Raw genomic sequence first — 23,263 nt, 5'->3', positions numbered from 1 at the left:
TTTCTGCCAGTGGGTGTGAAAAATATATGAGTTTATTAACAAGTTCAAATCTTATAAAATGTATTATTTAAAAACAGTGGTTTCTAACATTATGTTGTAAGAGAGAGCGACATTTTCAAACAATTTCATTGTGCTGTGTGTTGGAAGGTGTTACTGAAATGCAGGTCTTGCTTTTATTTATTACTGCACAAAGTTTAAACGGGTTCAGAGAGTAAAGAGAGGGGCTCCTTCCAGCCTTGCTTAACGTCTCTCCTTCCTGACAGCCCAATGACAGAAGAGGAGGAGGATAATTATGACGACGTGCAGAGCTTTGACCAAGTGCCCCCACCACTTCCACCGATGAAACTTGAAGGTAAGAGCCTCATCTCATCAAAGATCCCCAATACTAAGCAAGACAGTCATTACGTAAAATCTCGAATGTAAGTTTGAGCAAATTTACACTGTCGCAGAGCCGGGGGTAATTTTTTGGTGGCACGGTTGATAGATCTACTACCACACAGCTCCAGAGATCGTAGTTCAATTGTAACCTCGTGCCTGCTAGGTGGAGATTAAAGATTAGATTTATTTATCACATGTACATCGAAACGTGTCAGTTGTGTCAATGACCAACATTGTCTGACGATGTTCACACATTCTGACGCCAATATAGCGTGCTGACAATTTACTAACCCGTACATCTTTGAAATGTGGGAGGAAACCAGAGCACCCGGCGGAAACCCACAGGGTCAATTATTTCTGGCATGCTTCCAGAGGAATGGAAAATTGCAAATGTCACTTCATTCTTCAAGAAAGGAGGGAGGCAGAAGAAAGGAAATTAGAGGCCAATTAGTCTGACCTCAATGATTGGGAAGATGTTAGAGTCAATTGTTAAGGATATGGTTTTGAGGTATTTACAGGCACATGATAAAGTAGGACATAGTCAGCATGGTTCCCTTAAGGGAAAATCTTGCCCGACCAATCTGTTGGAATTCTTTGGGGAAATAACAAGCAGGATCGACAAAAGAGAATCAATAGAAGTTGTGTACTTGGATTTTCAGAAGGCCTATGACAAGGTACCACACATGATTCTGCTTAAAAAGTTAAGAGCCCATGGTATCACAAGAAAGATTCTAGCATAAAGCAGTGACTGAAAGGCAGGAGGCAGATGGTGGGAATAAAGGGAGTGTTTTCTGGTTGGCTGCCGGTGACTAGTGGAGTTCCACATGGGATCGCTTCTTTTTATGTTATATGTCAGTGATTTGGAGGACGGAATTGATGGCTTTGTAGCCAAGTTTGCGGATGATGCGAAGATAGTGAAGGGGGTAGGTAGTGGTGAGGAAGTAGAGGGGCAGAGACAGATTAGGATAATGGACAAAGATGTGGCAGAGGAAATACAATGTCAGGAACTGTATGGTCATGCACTTTGGAAGTCCTCATGCAGGATTCCCTAAAGGTTAATTTGTGGGTTGAGTCGGTAGTGAGGAAGACAAATGCAGTTTTAGCATTCATATCAAGAGGACTAAGATATAGAAGCAAGGATGTAATGTTAAGGCTTTATAAGGCTCTGGTGAGGCCTCACTTGGAGTATTGTGAGCAGTTTTGGACCCCTTATCTGAGAAATTATGTGCTGATATTGGAGAGAGTTCAAAGGAAGTTTACAGAAATGAATCCAGGATAGAAAGGCTTGTCATATAAGAAGCACTTGATGGCTCTGGGCCTGTGCTCACTTAAATTCAGAAGAATGATAGGGGATCTCAATGAAATCTATCGAATGTTGAAAGGCCTGGATAGAGTGGATGTGGAGAGGATGGTTCCTAAGGTGGGAGAGTCTAAGACCAGAGGACACAGCCTCAGAATAGAGGGGCATCCTTTTAGAATGGAGACGAGAGATTTCTTTAGCTAGAGAGTGGTGAATCTGTGGAATTTGTTGCCACAGGCGGCAGTGGAGACCAAGTCATTGGGTGTATTTAAGGCAGAGTTTGATAGATTGTTGATTAGTCAGAGCATGAAGGGATACGGGGAGAGACAGGAGATTGGGGCTGGGAGGGAAAATGGATGAGCCATGATGAAATGGTGGGGCAGAGTCGATGGGCCAAATAGCCCAATTCTGCTCCTATATCTTAAGGTCTTATGGTCATCACTGGTGCTCTAAAGTGTCACGCTATCAAGGCTGCCCATATTTACATGTTCTCGCTGTGACCATGTGGGTATTCCTCGGGTGCTTGGCTTTTTCTCTGACACCCCAGAGGCGTTAAGTAGCCGCTGTAAATTACCTTCAGTGTCTGGGTGAGGGGCAGAATCTGGGATATTTTGTGGAAATGTTAGAAGGGGAATTGGGATTAGTGTCAATTGGTGATTGAGGGTCAGCAAGTACTGGAAGGGCCGAATGGCTGTTTACGTGCAAAATGACTGCATGATTCGATGAGAAAGCAGGCGGGCTGGGGTTGAACTGTTTGGGTCACCACACTGTCAGAAGGATGTGGTTGCAGAGATGGTACCTGGATGAGATAACCTGGGTTACTGAACATCGAATTTCCAACAGTACAGCATAGGAACAGACCCTTTGTCCCACAAAGTTGTGGCTTTCTAAATCGAACTAGTGGTTAGCACAACACCTTAAAGTACAGATGACCCAGGTTCAAATCCCGCCACTGCCTGTAAGGAGTTTGTACGTTCTTCCCGTGACCACATGGGTTTCCTCCGGGTGCTCCGGTTTCCTCCCACAGTCCAAAGACGTACCAGTCGGTAGATTAATTGGTCATTGTAAATTGTCCCGTGATTAGGCTGGGTGGAGCAGCTTGAAGGGCTGGACAGGCCAATTCCATGTCCAACTAAACTAATTCCTTCTACCGACATACTGTCCATATTCCTTAATTCCCTGCTCACTTGTGTACCTCTCTGGGAGTCCATTAAATCCCTGGAGATTGGATAGACTGGTCTTGTTTTCCCTGGAGTGAACAAGGTTTAGAGGTGACCTGATAGAGGGATAGATAATTAGAGGTAAGAGATTCGCTCTATTTGTGTTGCGTACATCAAAACATACACTCAGTGGCCACTTTATTAAGTTGACCTGTACACCTGCTCGTTAGTGCACATATCTAATCAGCCAATCATGTGGCACCAACTCAGTGCATAAAAGCATGCAGATGTGGTCAACAGGTTCAGCTGTTTTTCAGACCAAACATCAGAATGGAGAAGAAATGTGATTTAAGTGACTTTGACTGTGGAATGATTGTTGGTGCCAGATGGGGTGGTTTGAATATCTCAGAAACTGCTGATTTCATGGGATTTTCAGTCTCTAGTGTTTACAGAGAATGACGCGGGAAGCAAAAAAAATCCAGTGAGCGGCAGTTCTGTGGGCAAAAACACCTTGTTAATGAGAGAGGTCAGAGGAGAATGGCCAGACTGGTTCAAGCTGACAGGAAGGCGACAGTAACTCAAATACACACGCGTTACAACAGTGGTGTGCTTCTCTGAACACACAACACGTCAGACCTTGAACTGGACGGGCTCCAGCAGCAGGGGACCACAAACGTACCCTCAGTGGCCACTTTATTAGGTACAAGAGGTCAAGTGGCCACTTTATTAGGTACAGTGAAGTACATCGTTTGCCAAAAACAACCAACGCAATCAGAGGACGTGCTGAGGGCAGCCCACAAGTGTCACATGCTTCTAGCACCAACATAGCACGTCCGCAACTCACGACCCTAACCCGTACATCCTTGTAACGTGGGAGGAAACTGGAGCACCCGGGGGTAAACTCGTTACAGAGAGAGGCAAGAATTGAACCCCTTTCATTGGCGCAGTGAAGCGTCATGCTAACCCCTACACTACGGCAGTTATAAATAGCATAGTCAGAATCTTTTTCCCACAATACGGGGTATCAAAAACAAGAGGACCAGATTCAAGGTGAGAGGAAGGAGCTTTAAAGGGGTAAGTTTTTCCACACAGAGCGTGGTTGCTATCTGGAATGTGTTTAGGCGACACCTCAGACTCATTTCACTATCACGCGTACATCAAAATGTACCATGAAATGCAGTGTTTGTGTTAAGGACCGACACAACCCAGGTATGTGCTGGGGGCAGCCTACGAGTAGGCAAACCTCCATTCCATCCATTCCTTGGGGATGGCATAGAAGGATACAGATATAATGTGGGCAACTGGGATTGGAGTAGATGGGTGGCGGGGTGGAGATACGTCTCTACCAAAGGAGGTGTAAGGCACTCCTTCCCTCCGCTAGCCTGCAGTCACCCTTGGGCGAGGTGGAGCACCTGCTTAGCCACGTGAAGCCATAGGTGGCGGACGGTCGTATGAGCAGCCGGTGCAGATCACAAGTCCTGGTTATGTGACCACTGACGCCAGGCAGACCATCTCTGAAGGGTACTGATCATGGCTGGGGTCACCCGTCTTGTAAAGACACTGCCCAGAAGGCAATGGCAAACCACTTCTGTAGGAAGGTTTGCCAAGGATAATCATGATCATGAAAACTATGTTTGCCCACGTCATACGACACGACACGTAATGACGGTGATGTAGATGTGGATGAACAAAACGGTTGGCATGAATGTGATGGGCTGAAGGGCTTGTTTCTCACAGAAATTCCCAGCAATCTACATTTCTCAGTCATTTACCTGTCTCTTCTGTATTGCAGATCGCAGGAGGCCGGTGGATGCTAACAGCGGAGAGAGTAAAGTAAGAGTCATACCAACCTCTCGTGGGTAGAAGCTTGCTGAGGGTCATGAACGGGTCACCTCGCCTGTAGTTCTGTAATGTCTTGTATCTCACCAGTACCCAACACTGCATAATCTCAAGCACTTCCACAGAATTCCAGACTGGTCAACAGTTTGACATAATCAGGAATCCAACGTCTAACATCTGCATTGAGATACTGGCAGTATTTCTATCAGAGGCTCAGGTGTACAGGGAATATTTCTACAGCTGCTGGATGCATCCAATCACTAAACAGATCACAACGTAATTACAAAATCAGCATACAAATCGCCAGCTCCATCACAATCGCACACAATAGGTAACCGTCGATCCCAGGGGATCACAGGCTAGCACCTCCGGTGGTCTGAGTTACGCAGTATCTACTGTGACTGTGGGGTTAACGTGGGAGTGACAGTCCTCGCCACACTGGACAGCAGAACGCTGAGGCACCTCTGACATTTTGGGCAGCTTTCCCCGGGCTCGCTTTTCCTCTGCTTGCTGCATCAGAGTGGTCTTGTATCTCAAGAGACCCTTCTTTACCTCCTGCTTCCAGGCACACCTGTCTAAGGCGAGTGACTGCCACATGTTGGTGCTAATACCAAAGGCCTTGAGCTCACACTTGCAGGTGTCCTTGTAACGCAGCTGGGGTCTTCCTGTTGGCCTCCTCCCAGACTCCAGATCCCCAAAGAGAAGGCCCTTTGGCAGAGCCACACAAATCCCCATTCCCATCGCAAGACCCACAAATCCCCATCTCCATCACAAGAATCTCAAATCCCCATCGCAAGACCCACAAATCCCCATCCCCATCGCAAGACCCACAAATCCCTAGCTCCATTACAAGACCACACAAATCCCCAGCTCCATCGCAGGACCACACAAATCCCCAGCTCCTTCGCAGGACCACACAAATCCCCAGCTCCTTCGCAGGACCACACAAATCCCCAGCTCCATCGCAGGACCACACAAATCTCCAGCTCCATCACAGGACCACACAAATCCCCAGCTCCATCATAGAGCCCCACAAATCCCCAGCTCCATCGCAAGACCACACAAATGCCCAGCTCCATCGCAGGATCACACAAATCCCCAGCTCCATCGCAAGACCAAACAAATCCCCATCTCCATCACAAGACCCACAAATCCCCAGCTCCATCATAGAGCCCAAAAAATTGCCAGCTCCATCGTAAGACCACACAAATCCACAGCTCCATCGCAGGACCACACAAATCCCCAGCTCCATCGCAGGACCACACAAATGCCCAGCTCCATCGCAAGACCACACAAATCCACAGCTCCATCGCAGGACCACACAAATCCCCAGCTCCATCATAGAGCCCCACAAATCCCCAGCTCCATCATAGAGCCCCACAAATCCCCAGCTCCATCGCAAGACCACACAAATGCCCAGCTCCATCGCAAGACCACACAAATGCCCAGCTCCATCGCAGGACCACACAAATCCCCAGCTCCATCGCAGGACCACACAAATCCACAGCTCCATCGCAGGACCACACAAATCCCCAGCTCCATCACAAGACCACACAAATCCCCAGCTCCGTCGCAGAACCACACAAATGCCCAGCTCTGTCGCAGGACCACACAAATCCCCAGCTCCGTCGCAGGACCACACAAATCCCCAGCTCCGTCGCAGAACCACACAAATGCCCAGCTCTGTCGCAGGACCACACAAATCCCCAGCTCCGTCGCAGGACCACACAAATCCCCAGCTCCGTCGCAGGACCACACAAATCCCCAGCTCCGTTGCAGGACCACACAAGTCCCCAGCTCCATCGCAGGACCACACGTCCCCAGCTCCGCCGCAGGACCACACAAGTCCCCAGCTGCATCTCAGGACCACAGAAATCCCCAGCTCCATTGCAGGACCACACAAATGCCCAGCTCCATCGCAGGACCACACAAATGCCCAGCTCCATCGCAGGACCACACAAATGCCCAGCTCCATTGCAGGACCACACAAATGCCCAGCTCCATCGCAGGACCAAACAAATCCCCATCTCCATCACAAGACCCACAAATCCCCAGCTCCATCGCAGGACCACACAAATCCCCAGCTCCATCATAGAGCCCAAAAAATTGCCAGCTCCATCGTAAGACCACACAAATCCACAGCTCCATCGCAGGACCACACAAATCCCCAGCTCCATCGCAGGACCACACAAATCCCCAGCTCCATCATAAGCCCCACAAATCCCCAGCTCCATCACAAGACCCACAAATCCCCAGCTCCATCGCAGGACCACACAAATCCCCAGGTCCATCATAGACCCAAAAAATCGCCAGCTCCATCGCAAGACCACACAAATCCCCAGCTCCATCCTAGAGCCCCACAAATCCCCAGCTCCATCCTAGAGCCCCACAAATCCCCAGCTCCATCGCAAGACCACACAAATCCCCAGCTCCATCGCAAGACCACACAAATCCCCAGCTCCATCGCAAAACCACACAAATCCACAGCTCCATCGCAAGACCACACAAATCCACAGCTCCATCGCAGGACCACACAAATCCCCAGCTCCATCGCAGGGTCACACAAATCCCCAGCTCCATCATGGAGCCCAAAAAATTGCCAGCTCCATCGTAAGACCACACAAATCCACAACTCCATCGCAGGACCACACAAATCCACAGCTCCATTGCAGGACCACACAAATCCCCAGCTCCATCGCAGGACCACACAAATCCCCAGCTCCATCGCAGGACCACACAAATCCCAAGCTCCATCATAAGCCCCACAAATCCCCAGCTCCATCACAAGACCCACAAATCCCCAGCTCCATCGCAGGACCACACAAATCCCCAGGTCCATCATAGACCCAAAAAATCGCCAGCTCCATCCTAGAGCCCCACAAATCCCCAGCTCCATCCTAGAGCCCCACAAATCCCCAGCTCCATCCTAGAGCCGCACAAATCCCCAGCTCCATCCTAGAGCCCCACAAATCCCCTGCTCCATCACAAGACCACACAAATCCCCAGCTCCATCGTAAGACCATACAAATGCACAGCTCCATCGCAGGACCACACAAATCCCCAGCTCCATCGCAGGACCACACAAATCCCCAGCTCTATCGCAGGACCACACAAATCCCCAGCTCCATCGCAGGACCACACAAATCTCCAGATCCATCGCAGGACCACACAAATCCCCAGCTCCATCATAAGCCCCACAAATCCCCAGCTCCATCACAAGACCCACAAATCCCCAGCTCCATCGCAGGACCACACAAGTCCCCAGGTCCATCATAGACCCAAAAAATCGCCAGCTCCATCACAAGACCACACAAATCCCCAGCTCCATCCTAGAGCCCCACAAATCCCCAGCTCCATCCTAGAGCCCCACAAATCCCCACAAATCCCCAGCTCCATCGCAGGACCACACAAATCCACAGCTCCATCGCAGGACCACACAAATCCCCAGCTCCATCATAGAGCCCCACAAATCCCCAGCTCCATCATAGAGCCCCACAAATCCCCGGCTCCATCGCAGGACCACACAAATGCCCAGCTCCATCGCAGGACCACACAAATCCCCAGCTCCATCGCAGGACCACACAAGTCCCCAGCTCCATCGCAGAACCACACATCCCCAGCTCCATCGCAGGACCACACAAGTCCCCAGCTGCGTCGCAGGACCACACAAGTCCCCAGCTGCGTCGCAGGACCACACAAATGCCCAGCTCCATCGCAGGACCACACAACACCCAAGTCCCCAGCTCCATCGCAGGACCACACAAATCCACAGCTCCATCGCAAGACCATTCAAATCCCCACCTCCATCACAAGACCACACGCCCCCAGCTCCATCATAGAGCCCCACAAATCCCCAGCTCCTTCGCAGTTAAAGGATCGCTGTTAGAGAATGTAATTGTGGAATATATCTGTGGGTGTTGTAGTTGGTATGTCTACATACCTGTTTAGGCATATGTGTGTTTGCGTGCGTGTGATGGGGGAAAGACAGACAGGGGAGAATGTGCTTGGTGGGCAGAGTTTAATAATAATAAAGTAATTTAAAATCCCAACGAGAAGACGTGTACAAGTGTGTATACACTTGAATCAGGACAGGAGGAGGCCACTCCTTCTGCCCACTTCAACTTTCAGAAGATGGTGACTGACCGTGATACTCATTTGATTTCAGAAAGATGATTCAGATGGTGAAATGTACGAAGATTTGGACAGCTACAGGTACGACTGGATATTTAAAATGCATGCTGTGTCCTTAGGATTTTGGCGCGGTTATGTTGTGAATTGTGTGATAGTGGGTCCATGCTGAAGTCTATTTTTGGGAGTGGAACACATCTGGTCCCACTGGAAAAAGAAGTGTACCAGCTGGGGATTTATCAGTTTGCCATCTTGACGTTCAAAGGTCAAATTAAACTTATTATCAAGGTGTGTCTGTGTGTGTGTATGTCTGTGTAGGTGTGTGTATATGTGTCTGTGTGTGAGTGTGTGTGGCTGTGTGTCTGTGTGTGTGTGTTTATTAATTTATTTAGCGATGCAGAGCGGAACAGGCACTTCTTTCCCTTTGAGCTGCACCGCCCAGCGAACCACGACAAGCCCGATTTAACCCTGACCTTGTCGCACGACAAGCCCGATTTAACCCTCATCTAGTCGCATGACAGTTACAATGACCAGTTAACCTACCCTGTATGTCTTTTGAGTGAGGGAGGAAACCGGAGGACCCAGAGATAACCCACGCACTCCACACAGAGGACATTCCATATACTACCTTAAAATTCCTTTTATTACGGGTAACCCACCTATCGAAAGATTACCAGGAGCGCTGCTTGCACAGGGCCCTTAGCGTTGTCAGTGATCCCTCCAATCCTTCCAACAGTCTCTCTCTGTTCCCTACCATCAGTCAGGAGATACCGTAGGCATTAAGACAAGGACTGTTAGGATGGGAAACCGCTTCTTCCCCAAGGCCGTAACACTACTGAACTTCTTGCCCCGCCCACTTCTCATCACGTATGAAGCACTGGTAGCATTATATTGTTTACATTTTATGATTATGAGGACACGCAGTCCTCTTTTATTGTCATTTGGTAATGCATGCATTAAGAAATGATACAATATTTTTCCATTTTAACTTGTGTCATGAATGCACCTTATTGCTTCTAAATTTATGTGTGGCAATATTACTTCATGTTTTGTGTATGTGAGTTCTATGTACTGTGTTGTGCACCTGTGTCGGGAGGGACGTTGTTTCATTTGACGGTATAGATGTGTACGGTTGAATGACAATAAATCTAACTTGAAAAAATAAATACCAAAATCATCCTCTACATTGGCATAAGTGGGATCACAGCAGCCTCGAGGTCAGCGTTAACGCTTTACAGCACTCGTGATCGGAGTTTAATTCTTGCTGGCGTCTGTAAGGAGTTTGTACGTCCTCCCCGTGAGCACACGGTTTTCCTACAGACGCTCCGGTTTTCTCCCACATTCCAGAGGTGTCACAGGTGGGATTCGGTGAGCTGTGGGCATGTTATGGCAACACTTGCAGGCTGCCCCCACCTCACTGTGTTGGTTGTTGACGCAAATGGGGCATTTCACTGTATGTTTCGATGTGCGTGAATCAATATCAGAATCAGGTTTAATGACACTGGCACCAGGTTTAATGATTCTGAAATTCGTAGTTTAGTGGCAGTACATACAGTGCCTAGAAAACGTATTCACCCCACCTTTTGGAAGTTTCCATTTTTTGTTGTTTTACAGCATTGAATCACAATGGATTTAATTTGGCTTTTTTTTGACACTGATCAACAGGAAAACACTCTTTCAGGTCAAAGTGAAAACAGCTCTATACAAAGTGATCTAAATTAATTAAAATATTAAACACAATAATTGATTGCATAATTACTTGCCCCCTTCAAGTCAGTATTTAGTAGATGCACCTTTGGCAGCAATTACAGCTTTGAGTCTGTGTGGATAGGTTTCTATCAGCTTTGCACATCTGGACACTGCAGTTTGTCCCTATTCTTCTTAACAAATGTACTCAAGCTCTGTCAGATTGAATGGGGATCGTGAGTGAGCAGCCCTTTTCAAGTCCAGCCACAAATTCTCAATTGAATTGCGGTCTGGACTCCGACTTGGCCACCCCAGGACGTTAACTTTGTTGCGTTTAAGACATTTCTGTGTAGCTTTGGCTTTATGCTTGTGGTCATTGTCTTGCTGAAGAACAAATCTCTCAGGTCGCAGTTCTCCTGCAGACTGCATCGGGTTTCCTCTGGGATTTCACTGTATTTTGCTGCATTCATTTTGGTGACCCCCCCCCCCACTAGACCCCTTCTTGCACAGTCACTCAGTTTTTGAGGACAGCTGCTCTAGGCAGATTTACAGCTGTGCCGTATTCTTTCCATTTCTTGATGATTGACCTAACAGCACTCCAAGGGATATTCAGTGACTTGGAAGTGTTCTTGTATCCATCTTATGACTTGTGCTTTTTAGGAACATAAGAAATAGGAGCAGGAGTCGGCCATCTGTCTCATCAAGCCTGCTCTACCATTCAATAAGATCATGGCTGATTTGGCCATGGACTCATCTCCACCAACCTGCCTTTCCCCCATAACCCTTAATTCCCCTACTTCACAAAAATCTATCCAACCTTGTCTGAAATATATTTACTGAGGTAGCCTCCCCTGCATTGGGCAGAGAATTCCACAGATTTGCCACTCTCTGGGAAAAGCAGTTCCTCCTCATCTCCGTCCTAAATCTTCTCCCCTGAATCTTGAGGCAATGTCCCCTAGTTCTAGTCTCATGTACCAGTGGAAACAACTTTCCTGCCTCTATCTTATCTATTCCTTTCATAATTTTATATGTTTCTATAAGATCTCCTCTCATTCTTCTGAATTCCAGCGAGTTCAGTCCCAGGTGACTCAATCTCTCCTCGTAGTCTAACCCCCTCATCTTTGGAATCAACCTGGTGAACCTCTGCACTGCCTCCAAAGTCAGTATATCCTTCCTCAAGTAGAGAGACCAGAACTGCACACAGTACTCCATATGTGGCCTCACCAGTACCCTGTATAGTTGCAGTATAACCTCCCTGCTCTTAAGTTCAATCCCTCTAGCAACGAAGGCCAACAACCCATTTGCCTTCTTGATAGCCTGCTGCACCTGCAAACCAACCTTTTGTGATTCATGCACAAGCACTCCCAAGTCCTTCTGCACAGATTATTTAAATAATAATCTGCTGTTCCATTTTTCCTTCCAAAGTGGATGACCTCACATTTACCAACATTGCACTCCATCTGCCAGACCCTTGCCCACTAACTTAACCCATCTATATCTCTCTGCACACTCCCTATATCTTCTGCACAATTTGCTTTTTCATTCAATTTAGTATCATCAGCAAACTTAGAGACTCTACACTCGGCCCCCTCTTCCACATTGTTAATGTGTATCGTGAACAGTTGCAGGCCCAGCACTGACCCCTGTGGCACATCGCTCACCACTGATTGCCAACCAGAGTAACACCCATGTATCCCAACTCTCTGCTTTCTATCAGTTAACCAGTCCTCTATCCATGCTAATAAATCACCCCGATTCTGTGCATCCTTATCATATGGATGTCTTTAATGAGACATCTTATCGAATGCCTTCTGGAAATCCAAGTAAATAACGTCCATCTGTTCCCCTCTATTCACCACACTACATCCTCAAAGAACTCCAGTAAGTTTGTCAAACAGGATCTGCCTTTGCTGAATCCATGCTGTGACTGCCTGATGAATCCATTTCTTTCCAGATGCCTTGCTATTTCTTCTTTAATGATAGCTTCAAGCATTTTTCCAACTACAGATGTTAAACGAACTGGCCTATAGTTACCTGCCTTTTGCCTACATCCTCTTTTGAACAGTGGCTTAACATTCGCCGTCTCCCAATCTGCCAGGACCTGCCTAGAGTCCAGAGAATTTTAGTAAGTTATCACCAAAGCCTCTGCAATAACTTCTGTCATTTCTTTCAGTACTATTGTATCGAGGTCCTCACCTCCCATCGCATCCATAACATCTCTCTTTGGCATGTTAGACGTGGACTCCACCATGAAGACCGACACAAAATAGTCATTCAAAGCCTCGGCCATTTCCTCATTACCCAATATCAATTCCTCCTTCTTGTCCTCCAAGGGACTAACATTCACTTTAGCCACCCTTTTCCGCTTTATATAATGATTAAAACTTTTACTATCCATTTTTATATTTTGTGCTAGTTTATTTTCATAATCTAGCTTCCCTTTCTTTATTGCTTGCTTAGTGGTACTTTGTTGTTTTTTAAAGTTTTCCCAATCTTCCAGTTTACCACTTCTCTTGGTGACTCTGTATGCACAAGCCTTTAGTTTAATACCTTCTTCTTATTTCCTTAGTTATCCGAGGCTGGCTCTCCCCACCCTCACTGTCTTTGCTTTTAACTGGAATATACTTTTGTTGAGCACCATGAAAAATCTCTTTGAAAGTCTTCCACTGTTCCTTAACTGTCCCACCATATAGCCTGAGTTCCTAGTCTAAACTAGCCAAATTCTCCCTCATTCCATTGTAGTCTCCATTGTTTAGGCAATCGAACTAACGCACCCTCCATTTGTATGAGAAACTCAGTCATACTGTGTCATTCTTTCCAAGAGGATCCCTAACTACAAGATAAATAATTTTACCTGTCTCATTGCACAGGACCATATCTAAGATAGCACATTCCCTTGTAGGTTCAGTAACATGCTGCTCAAGAAAGCCGTCATGGATGCATTCTGTGAAGTCCTCCTCAAGACTGCCTCCACCAACTTGATTCACCCCATCTATGTGCAAGTGAAAGTCCCCCACGATAACTGCTGTTCTATTCTTATGTGCCTCAGATATTTCTATGTTTATGGCCTGTGCCATTGTAATGTTATTATTCGGTGGCTGATAGACAACTTCCACCAGTGATTTCTTTCTCTTTACTATTCCTAATCTCTACCCAGATGGATTCAACATTCTGCTCCTTAGATCTTGTATCGTCTCTCACTATCACCCTGATCTCATCTTTAATTAAGAGCGTTACCCCACCTCCCTTATCTTCCTGCCTATCCTTCTGTATTACTTGATATCGTTGGGTATTCAATTCCCAATCCTCTCCACCCTGCAACCTTGTCTCAGTAATGGCCACTAAAGCATACCCCTTTGTACTGATTTGTGCCACAAGTTCAAATTCTACGGGCATTCAGATAAAGTGCCCTTACACTCATTGTACTTTTAAAATCCTGTAATCTTTTTTCTCGTGCTAATCGGCCACCGCTCCCTAGCATACTCCTGTCTAACGTTCAGTCCCTGGATAACAAGCTTTGTGAACTGAGAGCCAGAATCTCCTATCAGCGGGAAACAAAGGAGTGCAATGTTTTGTGCTTCGTGGAGACCTGGCTGATGGAGGAGATACCGGATCATTCCATCGAGCCCTCTGGGTTCTCCCTGTTCTGGGCAGACAGGTTGAGGAACCTCTCTGGGAAGAGTAAAGGAGGAGGGGTGTGCTTTATGGTCCACAATGCTTGGTGCGACCCCCAGAATGTGCATGCCCTCAAATCCTTTTGTTCCCCTGATCTGGAATACCTGGTGCGGTTGTGCAGACCTTTCTGGCTGCCTTGGGAGTTCACGGCTGTTACCATCACAGTGGCGTACATTTCACTGCAGGCTGATACTGACCTGGCTCTCAAGGAACTGTACGAGACCATCAACACGCTGGAGACTGCGCACCCAGAGGCTGCCTTCATCATCGCCGGTGACTTTAATCGAATGTCGCTAACTAAAGTCTCTCCGAAGTTTCGTCAGCACATCCAGGTGAGCACTCGTGGAGATAAAACACTTGACCACTGCTACACTCCCTTCCACAATGCTTGTAAAGCTCTCCTTTGCCCAGCTTTTGGAAAATCAGACCACTCTTCAATCCTGCTTTTGCCGACTTACAGGCAGAAGCTGAAACAGGCGGCCGTAGTTAAAACCGTCCACTGTTGGTCCGACCAATGGGTCTCCATGCTGCAGGACTGCTTCGATAGCATCGACTGAAATGTCTTCCATGTTGAGGATGTCTCCAAGTTCACGAATGGAGTCATGTGCTTCATCCGGAAGTTCATCAATGATGTTGTCCCCCAGAAGTCGGTCAGGGTCTCCCCGAACCAGAAACCCTGGATCAATAGTTCTTTGCGAGCAGCACCGACCACGTGACATAGAGCTTACACTGCCGGCAATCAGCAGGAGCCCAAGAAAAGCAGCTATGCTCTGCACAAAGCTATCAAGGCTGCGAAACAACAATACAGGGACAAGTTTGGGTCAAGATTTACAATGAATAGCACACGGGACCTGTGGCGAGGGCTGCATACCATCGCAGACTACAAAGCCAAACGTTGTGATGCTGCCAACATCGCAGCCTCTCTCCCAGATGAGCTCAATCGCTTTTATACTCGGTTCGATGTTGCTAACTCTGACCCTCCGAGGAAAGCCACCGCTACAACTTGCAACCTGGTCATCTCTGAGGCTGAGGTACGCAGGTGTTTCCAGCGAGTGGACAGTCGCAGGGCTCCGGGACCGGACGGCATCCCAGGGTGGGTACTCAGGATGTGCGTGGCACAACTGGCAGGTGTGTTTACAGACATTTTTAATCTCTCCCTCTCCCAGTGTAGAGTGCCCTCCTGCTTCAAAACATCCATCATTGTCCCTGTTCCTAAAAAGACCAAGGTAACATGTCTGAACGACTGGCGTCCTGTCACACTCACCTCAACAATAAGCAAATGCTTTGAGAGGCTGGTCAAGGATTACACCTGCAGCTTGCTACCACCTAAACTGGACCCCCTACAATTCACCTACCAACACAACCGGTCGACAGATAACACAATAGCCACTGCTCTACACACCATCCTTATACATCTGGAGAAGAAGGATGCTTATGTGAGAATGCTGTTCTTGGTCTACAGTTCAGCATTCAAACCACAGTTTCATCCAGGCTCGACAGGAAGCTTAGAGACATCAGCCTTCACCCTGCCTTGTGCAGATGGATCATGGACTTCCTGTCAGATCGCCAGCAGGTGGTAAGAGTGGGCTCCCTCACCTCTGCCCCTCTGACTCTCAACACAGGTTCCCCTCAGGGCTGTGTACTAAGCCCCCTCCTTTATTCCCTATATACCCATGACTGTATCGCCACCCACAGCTCCAATCTGCTAATTAAATTTGTGGACGACACTACATTGATTGGCCTAATCTCAAACAATAACAAGGAACCTCTCCCTCAATGTCACAAAGACAAAGGAGCTGGTTGTGGATTACAGGAAGAATGGAGACAGGCTGACTCCTACTGACATCAATGGACCTGGGGTTGAGAGGATGAACAGCTTTAAGTTCCTCAGCATAAACATCACCGAGGATCTCACATGGTCTGTACATACCAGCTGTGTGGTGAAAAAAGCACAACAGTGCCTCTTTCACTTCAGGTGGTTGAGAAAATTTGGTATTGGCCTCCAGATCCTAAGAACTTTGTACAGGGGCACAATTGAGAGCATCCTGACTGGCTGCATCACTGCCTGGTATGGGAACTGTACTTCCCTCAATCGCAGGTCTCTACAGAGAGTGGTGTGGACAGCCCAGCACATCTGTAGTTGTGGACTTCCCATGATTCAGCACATTTACAAAGACAGGTGTGAAAATAGGCCGGAAGGATCATTGGAGGCCCAAGTCACCCAACCACAAACTGTTCTAGCTGCTACCATCGGGGAAATGGTACCGCAGCATAAAAGCCAGGACCAACAGGCTCTGGGACAGCTTCTTCCACCAGGACATCAGACTGATTAACTCATGCTGATTTAAGTGTATTTCTATGTTACATTGACTGTTCTATTTATTATAAATTACTGATTGCACATTTAGACAGATGTAATGCAAAGAGTTGTACTCCTCACGTATGTGAAGAATGTAAGTAATAAAGTCAATTCAATTCTCTTTTGCACTTGACTTTTCTTTAGTCCACTCTTACATTTCCCTTTCTTATCTTTTGCTTTTTCTTTACCTTTATCTACACTTTTCTCTTTTACTTTATCCGTACTTCCTTCTCCAATCTGTTGCTCCCCCTCCCACTACTATTTAGTTTAAAGCCCTGTCCACAGCCCGTTATGCGATTCGCTAGGATCCAGGTCCCATCACAGTTCAGGTGGAGCCCGTCCCATTGGTACAGCTCCCTCCTTCCCCAATCCTGGTGCCAATTTCCCATGAATTCAAACCCGCTTCTCCCACACCACCATGGAGCTTCACATTTAACTCTCTAGTCTTCTTGACCCTATGCCAATTTGCATGTGGCTCAGGAGGTGATCCAGAGATTACTAGCTTTTTGGTTCTGTTTTTTAATTTAGTCCCTGGCTGCTCAAATTCCCTCAGCAAAACCTCTTTCCTCGTTCTACCTATGTCATTGGTATCCACATGGACCATGACAACTTTCCCCTCCCACAGCAAATTCCTCTTCAGGCCAGATAAGATGTCCTGAACCCTGGAACCAGGCAGGCAACACACCCTTCGGGATGCTCTATCCACACGACAGAGAACTTTGCCTATTCCCCTGACTATACTATCCCCAATTACCACCACATTTCTCGTCTCTCCCCCCTTTTGAGTGGCTCCCTGAACTACAGTGCCACAGTTAGGTTGCTCATCCTTCCTACAGCCCTCACTCTCATCCACACAGGGAGCAAGAATCTCAGACCTGTTGGACTAGCTCGAGGGCTGAGGCTCCTCCAGCACTGTCTCTTGGATCCCACTCGCAGTCACACCCCCTTGTCCCTGACCACAGACCGACTTTGAGGCAGCTAATCTAACGGGTGTGACCACCTCCTGAAACAGAGAATCCAGGGAATTCTCTCCCTCCCTAATGAGCCACAGTGTTTGAAGCTCAGATTCCAGGTCATCAACTTTGAGCCTGAGTTCCTCAAGCAGCCAACACTTGGAGTGTTCCTTTGTCTTCACATTGTAGTTTTTGCCAAGATACTAACTCACCAGCAGTTGGAACTTCCAGCTACAACTTGTATTTTTACCACAGTCAATTGAAACACCTTGACTGCACACAGGTGATCTCCATTTGTCTAAATATGTGACTTCTGAAACCAATTGGTTCCACCAGTGATGATTTGGAATGTCACATTAAAGGGGGTGAACACTTATGCAATCAATTATTTTGGGTCGGCATCGACGAGTTGGGCCAAAGGGCCTGTTTCTGTTCTGTATAACTTGTCACAGTAAATGCAGAACCTCTTTTAAAAACGAAAGCACAGTTGCAGCTATTTCGCAACTCTGACTGTAACAGTGTGAGTTAATGAGAAATTGACTCATTTCGAGGCACTAGTGTGGGATGGAGCTCACGGGCCAGACTAACTTCGGAAACATTGAAGGTGGCTGTCATATTTAATTGTCATTCAACCATACTCATGACTACAGCCAAACAAAACAGCGTCCCTCTCAGGCCAGGGTGCAAGACACAGTGCCAACAGTCAGGCACAGCACGTAGAATGTATCGTACCTATAACTATGATAGCACAAAAACATAAGATGTGGGAGCAGAATTAGGCTATTCGGCCCATCGAGTCTGCTCCCCCATTCCATCATGGCTGATTCCGGATCCCACACAACCCTATACACCTGCCTTCTCGCCATATCCTTTGTTCACCTGACCGATCAGGAAACTATCAACTTCTGCCTTAAATATACCCACGGACTTGGCCTCCACCGCAGTCTGTGGCAGAGCATTCCACAGATTCACTACTCTCTGGCTAAAAAAAATTCCTCCTTACCTCTGTTCTAAAAGGTCCTCAATTTTGAGGCTGTGCCCTCTAGTTCTGGATAACCCCACCAGAGGAACCATCCTCTCCACGTCCACTCTATCTAGTTCTTTCAACTCTCAGTAGGTTTCATTGGGATTCCCCAACATTTTTCTAAATTCCAGTGAGTACAGGCCCAAAGCTGCCAAACACTCCTCATATGTTAACCCCTTCATTGCTCCTGTACCTCCTCTGGACTCTCTCCAATGACAAGACATCCTTTCTGAGATATGGGGCCCAAAACTGGCAACAATACTCTAAGTGCCGCCAACTAGTGTCTTATAAAGCCCCAACATTGTTTCCTTGCTTTTATATTCTGTTCCCCTTGAAATAAATGCCAACATTGCATTTGCCTTCTTTACCACAGACTCAACCTGTAAATTAACTTTCTGGGAGTCTTGCCAGAGGGCTCCTAAGTCCTTGAAAAGGGCCTTGGTAATTGTGGGGATGACTTACAGCGGACTGAAACACTTGAGTGTATAGACTTTAAGAAAGAGAATGTGCTGGAGCTGTTGAAAGGTAGTAAGTCTGATAAGTCGCCAGGACCAGATGAGATGTACCCCAGGCTATTGTGGGAAGCGAGGGAGGAGATTGCTGAGCCTCTGGCGATGATCTTTGCATCATCAGTAGGGATGAGTGAAGTACCAGAGGATTGGAAAGTTGCAAACATTGTTTCCTTGTTCAAGAAAGGAAGTAGAGATAGCCCAGGAAATTATAAACCAGTGGGTCTTGCATCAGTGGTGGGCAAGTTGTTGGGAAAAGATCCTGAGAGGCAGGATTTATGAGCATGTGGAGAGACATGCTGATTAGGAATAGTCAGCGTGGCTTTGTCAAGGGCAGGTCATGCCTTACGAGCCTGATTGAATTCTTTGAGGATGCAACAAAACACATTGATGAAGGTGTAGAGCAGTGGATGTAGTGTATATGGATTTCAGTAAGGCATTTGATAAGGTTCCCCGTGCAAGGCTCCTTCAGGTAGGAATGAGGTATGGGATCCAAGGGGACATTGCTTTGTGGATCCAGAACTGGCTTGCCCACAGAAGGCAAAGAGTGGTTGTAGACGGGTCATATTCTGCATGGAGGTTGGTGCCCTGTGGAGTGCCTCAGGGATCTGTTCTGGGACCCTTACTCTTCGTGATTTTTATAAATGACCTGGATGAGGAAGTGGAGGGATGGGTTGGTAAGTTTGCTGATGACACAAAGGTTGGAGGTGTTGTGGATTGTCTGGAGGGTTGAGGAGGTTACAGCAGGACATCAACATGTTGCAAAACTGGGCTGAGAAGTGGCAGATGGAGTTCAACCCAGATAAGTGTGAAGTGGTTCATTTTGGTAGGTCAAATATGATGGCAGAATATAGTATTAATGGTAAAACTCTTGGCAGTGTGGAGGATCAGAGAGATCTTGGGGTCCGTGCCGATGGGACACTCAAAGCTGCTGCGCAAGTTAACAGTGTTGTTAAGAAGGCGCGTGGTGTGTTGGCATTCATCAACCCAGTGATTGAGTTCAAGAGCCGTGAGGTAACGTTACAGCTATATAAGACCTTGGTCAGACCCCACTTGGGTACTGTGTTCAGTTCTGGTCACCTCACTACAGGAAGGATTTGGATACTATGCAGAGAGTGCAGAGGAGATTTACAAGGATGTTGCCTGGATTGGAGGGCATACTTTATGAGAATAGATTGAGTGTACTTGGCCTTTTCTCCTTGGAGCGACGGAGAATGAGAGGTGACCTGATAGAGGTGTATAAGATCATGAGGAACGTTGATCATGTGGGTAGCCAGAGGCTTTTTCCCAGGGCTGTTTTAAGGTGCTTGGAAGTAGGAAGTAGGTACAGAGGAGATGTCAGGGGTAAGTTATTCACAGAGAGGATGGTGGGTGCGTGGAATGGGCTGCCAGTGAAGGTGGTAGAGCTGGATACAATAGGGTCTTTTAAGAGACTCTTAAGTAGGTACATGGAGCTTAGAAAAATCAAGGGCTATGCAGTAGGGAAATTCTGGGCAGTTTCTAGAGTAGATTACATGGTAGGCACAGCATTGTTGGCCAAAGGGCCTGTAATGTGCTGTAGATTCCTATTTCTGTGTTTTACAAACTACCCCCTGACACTCACAGACCTCTGGCACACTGCTAGTGTCTTCCACAGTAAAGACTGATGCAAAGTACCCATTCAGTTCATCTGACATTTCTTTGTTCCCTATTACGACTTCACCAGCATCATTTTCCAGTGGTCCAGTATCAACTCTCACCCGCTTTACTCTTTATATAACTGAAAAAACTTTTGGTATCCTGCTTTACATTATTGGCTAGTTTGCCCTCGTATTTCATCTTTTCCCTTATAGCATTTTTAATTGCCTTTTGTTGGATTTTAAAAGCTTCCCAATCATCCAACATATAGTTAGAAAAAATATCTAAAAAGTAATAATGTAGCCCAATCCCTGAATGTCATGGCCTTTAGGCCGATGGTGCATGGATGTCGACCTGAAGCCACATTTCTTCAGGAAAAGCCCACAGCAGTTCCTCATATCATGCAGTGCAGCCACAAGTGAAAGTAATCCAGCTTGTCCTTCCAGGAGCAAACACTGGAGGGCAGCACCACCGGGAGGGGCCTTGCAGCTCCCCACCAATAGAGAATCCAGAGGCAGACAGCCAGCTCCAGCTCTCCTTCGCCGCTGACCTCGGCAGGTAACCCCCGAGGCCTGAATGAGGGCCTGGTCTGCACCACAACAGGGGCCTTGCAGCTCGCTCTCCGTCGGTCTTGTCGATGAGCCGGTGAATCAAACTCTCAGTATTCTGCATTACCGGTGCCCAACAGAGTCCTGCAGTCACAACAGGAACATCCCACTCCAAATGCTGGAACATGCACCGCCAGTGACGCCCTCTTCCCGCTAAATCCAGACCCCAGCGCATTATTAAAGTGGATGGAGGGGAACCAAGGGAAATCAGAAGAGAAGCCGGGGGAAAGAGTAGACGGTTGTTTTGACCATCATTCTGGAATTCGAAGTGGTAAATCTGTTTATTATTGTCACTGAGGTTTAGTGAACAACATGCTCAAAGTTCAAAGTGAATTATTACCAAAGTCACTTTATTAGACACACCTGTACACCTGCTCATTAATGCAAGTATCTAAACAGCCAATCATGTGGCAGCAACTCAGTGCATAAAAGCATGCAGACATGGTCAAGAGGTTCAGTTGTTTGGGCCAAACACCAGAATGGGGAAGAAATGTGATCTAAGTGATTTTGACCTTGGCATGGTTGCTGGTGCCAGAATGGGTGGTTTGATTATCTCAGAATCTGCTGATCTCCTGGGATTTTCACACACAACAGTCTCTAGAGTTTACAGAGAATGGTGTGAAAAACAAAAACCATCCAGTGAGTGGCAGCTCTGTGAGTTGCTGGTGGAGAGACTCTGTCCAGTACATCATAGTCACAACCCTCCCCACCATCGGTCATATCTACAGGTGCTGCTGCCTCACAAAGGCAAAACCCATCATCAAAGATCCCCATCGCCCGGCCACGCCATTGTCTCGCAGCTCCCTTCGGACAGGAGCACCACGTCAGCCCAATGTCCCACACCACCGGTTTCAGGAACAGATTAGATTAATTTGATCTGTCACGTGATGTTGATATTCTCTGTGTGAAAGGTCTCGAAAGGAGCTGAAAGAGCAAGAGAAGAAACGAGAGAAGGAGGAAAAGAGAAAACAAGAGCAGGAGCTGAGGGAGAAAAAGAGGGAGCAGGAGATGAGGAAGAAATTCAAGGTAATGAACATGGCTCCGATCTATCATCCCTTCCGATCAGTTCACAACAAACGTTGTTTCTCAGGAAATGGGCTGTCCATGGGGTGGAATGGTAGTGCAACTTTTACAGTGACAGTGACCTGGGTTCAATTCCCACTGCTGCCTGCACGGAGAATGTATGTTTTTCCTGTGACTGTGTGGGTTTCCTTTGAGTGCGACAGTTTCCTCCCACAGGCCAAAGACGTAGAGGTTAGTAGGTTAATGGGGGGAATTGGGCAGTGTGGGCTCGTTGAGCCAGAGAGACCTGTTACCGTGCTACATCTCTTAAAAAAAAATAAACAAAATAAATCTCTCTGTTGGTCTAACAAGTACCGAAATACAGTACAACACAAAAGGCCATTTGGTCCATTATGTTTGTGCCGGATCTCCCTTCATCCTGTACCCATTGGTCTTTGTCACAACTGCACATTTTTTTCTCTTTTGACTTTGGGAGAGGACCTGTGGAGACATTGCCAAGACTAGGATTGTATTCCCTGGAACATCAGACCTGATAGAGGTCCATAAGATCGTGAGGGGCATAGATGTAGTCCTTTTTCCCAGAGAGGGGGTGATGAGAACAAGGGGGCACAGGCTTAAGATCAGAAGTGAGAGATTTAGAAGGGTGTTTTGTATCTGGAGTGAGCTGTTAGAAATAGTAGTTGAGGTAGGCACATTAGCAACATTTAGAAGCCATCTCGATAAGTCTATGGATAGGTGAGGTATACAGGGCTATGTTGGGTGGTGGGCTGGAGTTACATCTCTGCAAGGAAGGTGTAATGTGCTCCTTCCCTCTGAAAGCCTACAGCTCACCCTTGGGCAAAGTGTGTAGGCTATTGTAATTGGTGGAAACGTACAGAATCCACAACCACCAACACTGAGTTGGGGTTCTTTAAGAGGCTGGTCTGACGTGATGACATAATTACGTAAAGGACTTTAACTGCACTTTGAGTTTTTTGGAGTTCAGTAAATGAGTTGTAAGTTTT

The 23,263-nt window shown here is 47.2% G+C and overlaps 1 protein-coding gene across 5 annotated transcripts in view; it reads left to right on the top strand.

The window, feature by feature from the left end:
* LOC134347255 (FYN-binding protein 1) overlaps positions 1 to 23,263 on the top strand; it is a 253,395-nt gene that overhangs the window by 145,516 nt on the left and 84,616 nt on the right. For all 5 annotated transcript variants that reach the window (XM_063049617.1, XM_063049616.1, XM_063049618.1 and 2 more), the window contains exons 4-7: positions 264 to 352; positions 4,631 to 4,671; positions 8,843 to 8,889; positions 22,148 to 22,262. In XM_063049617.1, the coding sequence (XP_062905687.1) occupies positions 264 to 352; positions 4,631 to 4,671; positions 8,843 to 8,889; positions 22,148 to 22,262 (292 nt within the window). The remainder of the gene's footprint in view (positions 1 to 263; positions 353 to 4,630; positions 4,672 to 8,842; positions 8,890 to 22,147; positions 22,263 to 23,263) is intronic.

The sequence above is a fragment of the Mobula hypostoma genome, chromosome 5, assembly GCF_963921235.1.
Source record: "Mobula hypostoma chromosome 5, sMobHyp1.1, whole genome shotgun sequence".
Taxonomy (NCBI): domain Eukaryota; kingdom Metazoa; phylum Chordata; class Chondrichthyes; order Myliobatiformes; family Myliobatidae; genus Mobula; species Mobula hypostoma.
This window is presented reverse-complemented; position numbering and strand designations above follow the sequence as displayed.